This window comes from Chrysochloris asiatica, unplaced genomic scaffold, assembly GCF_000296735.1.
Source record: "Chrysochloris asiatica unplaced genomic scaffold, ChrAsi1.0 scaffold00032, whole genome shotgun sequence".
Taxonomy (NCBI): domain Eukaryota; kingdom Metazoa; phylum Chordata; class Mammalia; order Afrosoricida; family Chrysochloridae; genus Chrysochloris; species Chrysochloris asiatica.
The window spans coordinates 18977777-18989803 of record NW_006408550.1 but is presented as its reverse complement, the minus strand read 5'-3'; the positions used below and the strand labels follow the sequence as shown (position 1 = coordinate 18989803).

Here is a 12027-nt window from a genome sequence, read left to right as displayed (position 1 = left end):
CATGCATATGAGGTTATTGAAAATACCATGGTTTGGGTCAGAAACCATACAAACAAAAAAACCCTGACCTACTGTCAACGAGTCACTTCCAACTCACTGCGACCCAATAGAAGGCTTCCAAGGTTGTAAATCTTTATGGGAGCAGAAAGTCTCATCTTTCTCCCAAGGAACGGCTGATGGGTTTGAACTACAGACCTTGCGATTAGCAGTTCATTGTTTCAGTTCCCTTGGAAACCATATGGGGAAGCTCTAGTCTGTCTTACAGGGCTGCTATGAGCTAGAATTGACTCGATGGCAGTGGTTTTAATAGGTATCAGTGCTGGCATCTGAAATCGAAGTCTAATAAGTTTTAAAGCCCATGCATTTCCCCCCAGTGTGCTTCATTGTGACCCTACTTAGTGGGAGATCTTGCTAGTGAGCCAAGAGGACAGCGTGGAAGCATCTGACACCTGGAAGGGAAGAGACGAAGTAGAACTTCATCTGCTTTATACTTGTGCTATGTGGTTGTGCATAGGGTCACTATGAGTTGGTACTGACTCGATGGCACCTAATAACAATAATGTTTGTAACAGGAACCCTGGTGACACAATGTTTAAGTGCTTGACTGCTAACTGAAAGTTGGAACACACTAAGATGTTCCCGGAGAAAGACCTGGCGTTTGTTCCTATAAAGATTGTTGCTGAGGTTGTTAAGCGTTGTCAAGTCCATTCTAAGTCATCAATCCAGTAAAGGGTTTCCAAGGCTGTAAACATTTGTGGGAGCACAAAGCCTCAACTTTCTGTAAAGATTAGAACCTAGAAAACCCAAGGGCAGTTGCAGTATTTTGTAGAGGTCACTATGAGTAAAAAATAAATTCAATGAAATCTAACAACAGTTGTATTGTGATTCATATGTATTACATATGATTTAAAAGAGGGTTATTATTAACACCTTCATCAGATCATTCTATTAAATTACAAATGGTTCTTGGAAAGCCATTGTTGACTCTAGGATGCCAATAAGAAAAGTCTTTTAAATAAATAATAGCTGTGGCAGTTGTGTGCCTTCGGGTTGGTTCTGACTCATAGAGAACTGGTATAGGGTTTCGGAGGCTGTGAATGTTTATAGGAGCAGAAAGCCTCATCTTTCTCCCCTGGAGCGACTGGCAGAATCGAGCTGCTTACCTTTAGGTTAGCAGCCCAATGCATAGCCCATTATGGTACCAGGTCTCCTCAATAAATGGTTGGTGTTGTTGCTAAGTGCCATCAAGTCGGTTTCGACTCACAGCGACCCTGTATAGGGCTTCTGAAGAGCAGTTGGTGGGTTTGAACTATTGACCTTGGGGTTTGCAGTTTTCTTTAAAAAAGGGGAAAAAAAGAGCATTGAAGTTCTGATAAAATATCTTTATTCAAAAACATTTACGGAGTGCTTGCTTTGAAGGCAAAAATGAATAAAGCTTGGTTCTTATTGTTGTTAAGTGCCGTTGAGTCAATTCCGTCCCATAGCGACCCTGTATAAGGTTTCCGAGGAGCAGTTGTTGAGCTTGTACCGCTGATCTTGCAGTTCAAACTGCTTTGCAGTCTGGCACATTAACCCATAGCACCACATCAGGACTAAAGCTTGGTTGTTGTTGTTGTCAGGTGCCATCGAGTCGGAACCGACTCATAGCGACCCCATGCACAGCAGAACGAAACAATGTCTGATCCTGGGCCAACCTCACTACCACTGCCACACTTGAGTCCATCAATGATGCCACCTGGCCAATCTATCTCGTTAGAGGTCTTCCTCTTTTTCTCTGACCCTCCACCTTACCCAGCATGACATCCTTCTCCAACGATTGTTTCCTCCAGACAATATGTCCAAAAGTAGGAGAGACGAAGCTTAGCCATCCTGGCCTACACTTTCGCATCCATATGAGGCTATTGAAAACACAATGGCCTGGGTCAGGCGCACCCTAGTCCTCAAGCTGACATCTCTGTTCTTCAATACTTTAAAAAGCTCCTGTGCAGCAGATTTGCCCAGTGCAATAAGTCGTCTGATCTCTTGACTGCTTCCGCGAGTGTTGATAGTTGATCCAAGAAGAATGAAGTCCTTGACAACTTCAATCTTTTCTCCACTGATAAGAATGTTGTTTATTGGTCCAGTGGTGAGGATTTTGGTTTTCTTGGTACTGACCCTCAAAATTGTACATGAATATAGTTATACATTGCTTAACATCTACAATATGTTCTGTGAAATAGGACATTATGAGACATGGATGTTGTGTGAGTATCATATTAGGGAGCTTCAGAAATTTTTGTAGAAAAGTGTAATGAAAAGATAATGTATTTTTTCTATGAATTTTTGAAGCCCCCTCGTACCATATACTTAGTAATCAGACTTGCCTAACTTGCAAGCAGCAACATTCACTATTCGAAATGCCATCTTAACAATGTTTGATGTCACTTCCAGATAAATAACTTGCATTTACCTCTTGCTGCTACTATCACTAACACTGGTTTTGTGACATTTTGGGAGCCATGAGGTTTGGAGTACTTTTATAGCTTATGCATGTCACAGCAATACTTTCAAACTGCTAAAATGCTTAAGGATTGTGGGATACATGAGATTGGATGCTGTGGGCTGCAGGATGAAGAATACATTGTTATACTGTAGATTTTTATTTGTACACAGGGAAGGTCTGATTTAACATAATGGCAGAAAATACAATGCCATGCATAATAAGCCAATAACATGTTAATTTACTATGACTATCAAGACACATCTTGATACTTGATACTAACCACTTGTCTGTTAGTTTGTAATCCTGTGGTAGCTTGTGTGTGGCTGTGATGCTGGAAACTATGGCAATAGCACTTTAAATACCTGCGTGGGTGTCCATGATAGATGGATTTCAGTGGAGCTTCCAGACTAAGACACAGTAGGGAGAAGAAGAGGTGGATCACTCCTGACATGTTAGCCTCTGGAAATCTTATGAATTGCAGAGCACCTTTCTCAGATATAGTTCTGAATGATGGGCCCCTCAGGTTGGATGACACTCCAGATAAACTGGGGAAGAGCTGCCTCCTCAAAGTAGAGTTGACCTTAATGATGTTGATGGAGCAAAGCTTTGTGGACCTTATTTGCTTTTGGAGTACAATTCAACATGAGAAGAAACAGCTACAAACATCCAGAATGTGGAATGTATAAAGTATGAATCTAGGAAAATTGGAAGTTGTCAAAAATGAAATAGAAATTTAAAGATCGATATTCTAGTCATTACCGAGCTGCAATAGGCAGGTATTGGCCATTCTGAATAGGACAATCATGTGGCCTACTAGTCCAGGAGTGACAAATCGAAGAGGAATGCTATCATATTAATCAAAAAGAGCATTTCAAGATCAATCTTGAAGTCATGCTTGAATCTACAATTAATGCTCATGGAAGCAGCAGTCAAGAAATCAAAGGACATATTGCATTAGGAAACTCTGCAAAAGATCTGTTTAAAGTGTTAAAGAGTCAAGATGTTACTTTAAGAAAAAACGCATCTCTGTCTCAAACCAGGACATTTTCAATTGCCTCATAGGCATGTGAAAGTTGGACACTGAAGAAGGAAGACTGAGAATAATTGATGCATTTGAATTATGGTGGAGAATCCTGGAAGTATCGTGAACTGCTAGACCAGCCAGAATGTTCCTGAGAAGTGAGAATGTGTTTTGGACAGGTTATCAGGAGGGAGCAGTCCCTGGAGAAGGACATCACACATGATAAAGCGGAGAATCAGTGAATAAAAGGAATACTTGTAATGAAATGGATTAACATAGTTGCAGCAACAGTTCGATCAAATATACCATTGTGAGGATGGCAGAGGACTAGGCAGTGTTTTGTTCTGTTTTGCACAGGGTTGTTGTTGTTGGTGGTGATGTGCCGTGGAGTCGTTCCCGGCTCATAGCAACCAACCCTGTACAGTGTTTCTGAGGCTGTAAATCTTTACGGGAGCAAAAAAGCCTCATCTTTCTCCTGTGGAACAGCTGGTAGTTTCAAACTGCTGATCTTGTGTTTCACAGCCCGATTTGTAACCACTACGATATCAGAGCTCCTTTGTGTATAGGATTGCTATGAGTCAAATCTGACTCGCAGGTGGCACCTAACAACCACACTCAGTCATATGTATTATAAGTAGTATTTGTCATGTATCATGACATGTCTCAGTGTATATATGCAGAAATTTTTGGGTTCACTATGTCTGGTTATGTCTATTTCATGCTCTGATCTGGATTGCTGAACTCCATTATAACCTTCTGGAATCACAGGTGTGTAAGGGGCTGGGCACGACCTGTGTGGATGCTATGAGATGAATGACTCTACACACAGCTCATATGTTTTTTGCATTTTTTGTAACACATTTTATAAACTCATTTTTTTTTTTAATCATTTACTTATGTTCTGACAATTTTGGTGTCAACTCATAAGATTATAGCAAAAATAATCTAGGTGTTGATATTTGGGAATTTTTAGTTTCTTCTGTGTAATTAGCTACATATTGTACTTAAAAAAAAAAAAAGTCCATGTAATAAAAACTTGTTTGCAGAGTAAATCCTATACATAAATCGAGTCTCAATTCTTATTCTCAATTCAGCTCCAAAAGTAGAAGGGAGATATGTTGTTGTTAAGCACTGTGGAGTTGGCTCCAAACCATAGTGACCTTGGATAGGGTTTTTGAGGAGCTTGAACTACCGACCTTGCAGTTAAAAAATATCCTACAGTTGAGTTCTTAGTGTACCTATTAAGAAAAAAAACTACATGTACTCCCTGACTTACGGCTGTACTTTGTTCAGAAACCTCCATCTAAGTTAGTTCTAAAGTAAGTCGAAGACCCCATTTAAACTTTTTTCATTATTATTACCTTTTATTATCAGTATCTGTATAAAGTCAACCCATATTTGTCTTTGGAAGTTAGCATGGGAACAACAACATCAACAAATGACATGCTACAACACTGTGTGGAGTTGTTGTTAAGTGCCATCGAGTTGGTTCCCACCCACAAAGGCCCTGCATAGGGTTTCTGAGGAGCGGCTTGTGAACTTGAACCGCCGTCCTTGTAGTTCAAACCTACACTGCAGTCCAGCGCACTAACCCACAGCACCACACCAGGACTCCTTGTGTGTAGTACGTAATAATAATAATGATACAGGAAAAACAAGAAAAGGAAGTTCAGGTCTAGTAACTCTCATACGTTTCAAGTCCGGGGCTACCCACATCACAGGAATATGCTCAAGGAAAATGATCAATAAATGTTTATCGAATATAGTCATGACAGAAAAAGCAAGAATTCAAATATCCCAGAAGAAAACAAAAAACCTCTAAAATTTAAGTAGACTCACAGCCCACCTTGTGAAGTGTTCTAAGAAAATGTCACTCACCTTTATTATGATTTTAATAAATGTAGACAGTTATACAATGGGAATTTGTAAAATTATTTAGATAATAATCCTTATATGCCAAATGTTCATTATTAAGTGTAACAAAAATTTTCACAAAGGATTAACAGAGTTAAGAGGAAGAAAGTAATTATTTAGCTATGTCTTTTTTTCAGTTATTGAGCCTATTTCTTAACAGTCTTGTTAAGACATTGATCTTATCCTTAAAAAGTTTAAATCCTTCTTTCCTTGTGATGGTCTCTCATTTTGAAATGAATTGTATGCTACTGCTTCTGCTGTATTGTATTCTTCTGAAGCCTTTGCAAGTTTTTAATTATTTAAAGGAAGCTCAGCAAAGAGCAACTTGGCTCCAACCAGTCTGGAAATCTAAAGTCATTCTTCCCTTCTGTGCTTGAGTCCAATGACACACGTGTTTTCCTTTACCCCAAAGGCTAAGTAATCAGTAAGCCTTGACCCATTCCTTAACTCATTCATTTGTTCATCAGGAAGTCAGATGCCTCTGACTGCCCTCCGGGTACTTTATCAGGGGCTATTTGAAGTCTGCTGTGGCTCTGCAGGATGGTGCGCTGACCACGTGGTCAGTTTCAAACACAAGGTCAGAGGTTCAAACCCACCCCAGCTGCTCCTTGGGAACCCTTTGCAGACTCGCTGTGAGTCGGAACAGACTCGACAGTACATAACACCACATTGACTACAAGGTCAGTTTGAACTAAAAGGCTGGCATTTCAAATTCACAGGTCACTCTTCAGAAAACCTTTACAGGGTCACTATGAGTCGGAACCTACCCGATGGCACTTAACAATGACAACAGTATAAGTAATAGTGAGGTTAATCAGACCAGCTATACCAAGGAACTAAGGCATGTAATTGAATACCTCTGAAGAAAGGCAAGAAGGGAGACATTCTACAGCTGCATGGAAAGGACTATGATGGTTTAGAAGACTAAGGAGGATGGGGACGGTGCCCTACAGTGCGGTGGCACATGAACTGATCTTTGACAGTTGTTGTTGTTAAGTGCCGTCAAGTCAGTTCTGACCCACAGTGACCCTGTATAGGGTTTCCGAAGAACGGTTGGGGAGCTTGAACCACTGAACCTGTGGTTCAAGGCAAGTTTGTAGTTCAGCGCATTAACCCACAGTGTCACACCAGGACTCCAATCTTTGACAGTGGTTCCTCTTAAGTCAATACAAGTTGACTAAATATTTGAATGCACGGATGAGAAATGATGTTCTATATTAAATCAGAACTACATAAGGATTTCCACATATGTAAGTGGCACCTATTGAGGAATGTGGTTTTACTGCCTGTCATGTTTTTTTTAGTTTATTAGTGTGTAGAAATGGATTCTTTCAGTCATTCAATGTACATTAAGTGAATGAAAGCTTTATTTGAGCAATAGAGGTTCAAATATAAAAGACTTAGTTACTCTCTTCATAGAGTCAGAGCCCCCAATGGGAGACAAGCAAATGAACAGACTATCATCACACTCTGGTAACTATTACTGTGTATGGACTCACAGACAACATCGAAATACACAGGCACATCACTTAGCTGCAGACTGCACATCACTGGCCTTGACTCTATGGTTATGGTACCTACTGGAGTTACACTCCCATGCCCAGGACAGAGCCAGTTGCTGGGGATGAGACAGAGCAGAGATACCCTCCGAGTGGAAGCCATGTCCTGCTGCAGTCCCAAAGACTAAGAAGGACACATGCAGTGAAGACAACATGGAAGAATACATCAGGAAGGGGAAACAGACATACACATGCAACCTGGGTACATATGGTCTACCATTTTCAGGGGACTTGGTGGAGTTCAATCTGAGAAGGAACATGGTCTACCATTCAATGAAGACACTTTGGATGTTATTCTAATAGCAGTGGAAGCCACAGAAGGATTTCAATAAAATAACCATAATCAAAGTATATGACAAAAAGCATCTGTAATTAATTATTTGCTCTATTGTATTTTAGAAAAGGAGCTTGTTAAATCTGGTCTTTATCCTCCAATCAATTGCCTATTATTTATCATGCAGCATGCTATAGTATTTAGTATTGCTAGTAGAAATATAATTAAATTTCCTCACATTGGAGCAATTTAATTTAATGCCACATTAAATACAGCTATTCATCACTGTTTTCTCTCTTGCATTCTCTTTTTTTGTTTATTAAAGGATAAGCAATTTGCACAAGTATCACATTGAAACCATAAAAGCATGCTGCTTTAATACATGATCTTCAAAGGCAGATGATTATTAAATTAATATTGTGCATGGTAAAAAAAAAAGACATTGTAGTGCTGAGATCAAAGAAGACCATCTCCTTGGAAATGCTTTAAGTCCCCAAAGCAAGGACCACTTGAACAATTTATTTCATGAACCAGCATAACCTCAGTCTGAACTGAAAAGGACAAGTCAGCAAAAATATCTGATTGTGCCCTCTGGATATTTTAAAAGACTTCCAACTGCTGTGTTAGCTTCAAAGGGCAGAACCCTCAAGAGACTTTCTCCAGTGTCACGTCTACTGACGATACCTGACAAAGACAAATGGCTGTTTCCATAAGAAGGAACTAGGGCATGACTCTCTTTTTAATTGTTGATAATTCAAGGTATTTGGTTTTGGGGACCTACTAGGCATTAGGCTCTTGCTTGGGAGCTGCTAGTACAAAGATGAACACTGTAAAATCAGGCATCAAAACTCCTCTCAAATGCGGTTCTCCCATGCAAGTTCCCTATCACTTTAACCAGAAGTGACTTCCTCCAAGCTCTGAACATCTTGGACCTTTACTTATAACTCTGGACAAAGACAATTCCCACAAAGTGAACGTGAAAGTGAACTTTGAGGTGTCTATATGGCTGGCTTGTTGTTGTTAAGTGCTGTCGAGTCAATTCCGACCCATAAAGAATCTGTATAGGGTTTCCAAGGAGCAGCTGGTGAGCTTGAACCACTGACCTTGCAGTTCCAATGACTTTGTATTCTGACGCATGAGCCCACAGTGGCTTGACCACCTATTATTATGTGCTTTGGAAAAATCACTATTTCTTTCTTAATCTCAGGATTTTTCAGCTGTAAAGTTGGGTCATTCTTTTGGAGATGGATCTTTTTTATTTTTGCAAAAATATACAAAACACAATTCTTACCAACTCTGAATTTTCCAGATGTACAATTTAGTGATACCAGTTATATTAACTGTGTCAGATAAACAGTACCCACAATCATTGCCAAATTTCCCATCACCATAAACGGAAAATCACTGCTTCCTAAACAGTGGTTCTCTCTCCCTCCCCTCACCCCACTTGCCCCTAGCAACCACTAATAAACTTGGGTCCCCAAATTCAATCTGTCTGTTCTTGTTATTTCATGTAAGTGGCTCATGCAATATTTCAAGGACGTTTTTCAATTGCTATCTTATAGATGTGGTCACTGAGCTTCAAAGAAGTAAATAGCTTACCTAATGTCACAAAGTGAAGAATCAAAGCATTTTTTTTTTTTTTTTCAAAACCTTAGCCTGGTTTGCTTTCCATTCTACCACAATTACCTCCTACAACAGAGTCAACCTGCATGAATTGTAAAAACTTGCATTTCGTACATACCTGCTTCGTGAATCTCTTCCTTTCCAGTGTATGAGGAAAACACCTGCCTGGAGAACTTGTACTGTTGCTCTCGGAAATTATTTTGTAAGTAGTCCATCAGCATGACATACCCAGACTGCTGCATTGTAAGAACTTCACAAAAAACAGCCAGCTGGAAGGGAGACCAAACACTTACACATTATCCGCTCCCCAGGCATCAGTAAATGCTTTAAAAGAACAACTTCTGAAGTTACGGCCAGAAAAGAATTCTATTTTAGATTGCTTCATATTATATCGTTTGTTTGAGTTTCCTAGGTTACCTGGCTTTCAGAGATGCTAACTGTATCTTTAAAAACAATCCAGTCAACGGTGTCTGTGCAGGGAGGAGACGTGAGGGAACCATTGTAGGTGTAATACTTGTCAGTGGAGTTTGGCAGAAGGTTCAGCAGTATGAACGGATCTAAGGCAGCCTGCTTCCCTACAAAGAATAATACATATGTGTCAACTGGAATCCCCAAAGTGGAATTTAGCTAGTAATGTTACTAAGAAGCAGACATATGTAATTATTTAACTAACCAGAGCAGAAATTTTCAAGATTATGTTAATATATTTCAAGACTGACAAAACCCCTGGCACAGTCAAAATTCTTTTACCTATGATGGAACATCAAAAAGATCATGGAAAAATGGGATTAAAATATAATGGAAAATTTCCATGAACTTTTTGAAACCCCCTTGAATTACTTATATGCCTTATATTTACCCCAGCAAGAAGATGAGCAATTATTTTCCATTACAAAAATATTTAGAAATCACAAAATTGTGTTGAATAGATGCAGCAAATGCATTTGGTATGACACAATACCAGTTCATGAAAACAAAAACAAAAGTAAAACCTCTTAGCAAACTAATACTGAAAGGAAATTTCTGCATTGGATGTCAATTGTCTTTAAAACCCTGTAGCATCACATTTATGAATGACGTATTTAAACCTTTTCCAACTGCCACATTCATTGAACACTGAGCTGGAGGGCTAGTCCAGTGCAGTAAGGCAAAACACAGAAAGGAAAGTCATAAGGAACGGGTAGAAATAGTACAGATAACATGATTTCACATATAAAAAATTTTAAAGAATTTACAGATTGTTAGAATTAACAAGAGGCATTTAGCAGAGTTGCTGTATAGAAGACCAGAAAAAAAGTATATTTTTATGTATTAGTATCAAATAGGAGAAAATGTAACTTAAAATCACATAATTTATAATACCAACAGTCAAAAAATCCAATGAAAGATGTTCAAGACATCCATAGTCTCTACAGTGAAAATTACAAAACATTCTTGAGAGAATTAAATAAGTTTTGAAAATGGTGGGAGATACCAACATCATAGACTGGAAGATTCAATATTGCAAAGTTGTCGTTTTTCCTCAAACAGATTAATACATAAATACGATGCTGTAGGATGAGGACTAGACCACAAAGTCTGTTAGAATGGCAAGGTTGTTGGTTCAACCTCGCCAGCCGCTCTTCTATGGGTTGGTTCTATGGGTCAGAACCAACTTGATGACCCTTAACAACAACGACATATTTTTAAAATGCTGTTGCTATTGTTAAGAGCCATCAAGGAGCCATACGACTCATGGAGTTGTATTAGGATTTCTGACAAGTGGGTGGTGGGTTTGAACACAAACAGTTTAGGGACTCAATGAAATCCTATTCAAAATGTTAAGAGGATTTGTATGTGTATATGTGTATCTGTGTGTGTGCTAATTGGGATGTTGACTGTAAAATTTAAACGGAAATGCAAAGAAAATGAACACAATCGTGAACAACAAAGCTGGAGAATTTTCATGACCTGATAGCAAAACTTGCTATAAAACTAGAGAATTATGAAACAGTGAGGCATTTGTGAGAAGATAGACAAAGAGACCAACAGTAGAGAAGAGAGAGTCTGGACCATCCACACACAAATATGGGCACTTGATTTACTGTTTTGTAGCATACAATAAGAGTCCTGGTGTGGCACTGTAGGATAAGCACTGGACTGCTAACCACAAGGTCAGAGGTTCAAACCCACAGTTGCTTCTCAGAAACCCTATGCAATGTCACTAAGAGTTGGGACCGACTCTACAGAGCTTAACAATAACAGCATAGAATGGATGACTTTTCAAGCAACAGAGCTGGATTAAGTGGATATCCTTAAGGAAAAAAGTTAGTCTTGAATCTCTACCTTATACTACAAACAAAACTTAGTTCTAAATAAACTGTAGCTCTAAGTGTAAAGAAATAGTAAGCTTTTAGAGAAAAACAAAGCAAATGGTCTTCACACCCTTAGGATATGTTTAACACGAAAATATAGGTATTCTTGTTATCTTTTATATATATTATACATATTATATACACAAAAGATTAATGTACACATATATGCTCACAAAACAAACAATTTGTGTCCAAAAGGTATTTGTTAGTTTTTGAAAGGTTGGTTTGAATTACAAGATTGGCTGTTGAAACCCACCAGTCCCTCCTTGGAAACTCTATACAGTCACTATGAGTCGGAACCAACTTGAAGGCACTTAACCAACAACTGTTGATAAGTACATCTTAATGTATCTATCTATCTATATATGTGTATGTATATAATTCTTGCTTTTAATATATTATACACATATTTATATATGACAATATAGATTTATTCTTGCTGTCCCATGTGGCACTATATCATAAGCATTGGATTGCTAACTGCAAGGTCAGTAGTTCAAATCCACAAGCCACTTCTTGGAAACCTTATTCAAGGTTGCAATGAATTGGAACTGACTCAATGACTTAACAGTAAAAACAACATCTTTTAAATGCATTTATATGACAATATATAGTTTTATTATATCTATAAATTCTCTATATACGATCTTATTGTTGTTGTTGTTATGTGTCGTGGAGTCGGTTCCGACTCATAGTGACCCTGTACAAGGTTTCCAAGGCTGTAAATCTTTACGGGAGCAGAAAGCCTCATCTTTCTCCCGTGGAGCAGCTGGTAGTTTCGAACTGCTGACCTTGAG

General features: G+C 38.7%; 1 protein-coding gene across 1 annotated transcript in view; it reads right to left on the bottom strand.

The window, feature by feature from the left end:
* PTPRZ1 (protein tyrosine phosphatase, receptor-type, Z polypeptide 1) overlaps window positions 1–12027 on the bottom strand; it is a 270808-nt gene that overhangs the window by 106096 nt on the left and 152685 nt on the right. The window contains exons 7-8 of the mRNA XM_006859363.1: window positions 9294–9451; window positions 8995–9145 (exon numbers count right to left, since the gene is read on the bottom strand). Coding sequence (XP_006859425.1) covers window positions 8995–9145; window positions 9294–9451 — 309 coding nt within the window. The remainder of the gene's footprint in view (window positions 1–8994; window positions 9146–9293; window positions 9452–12027) is intronic.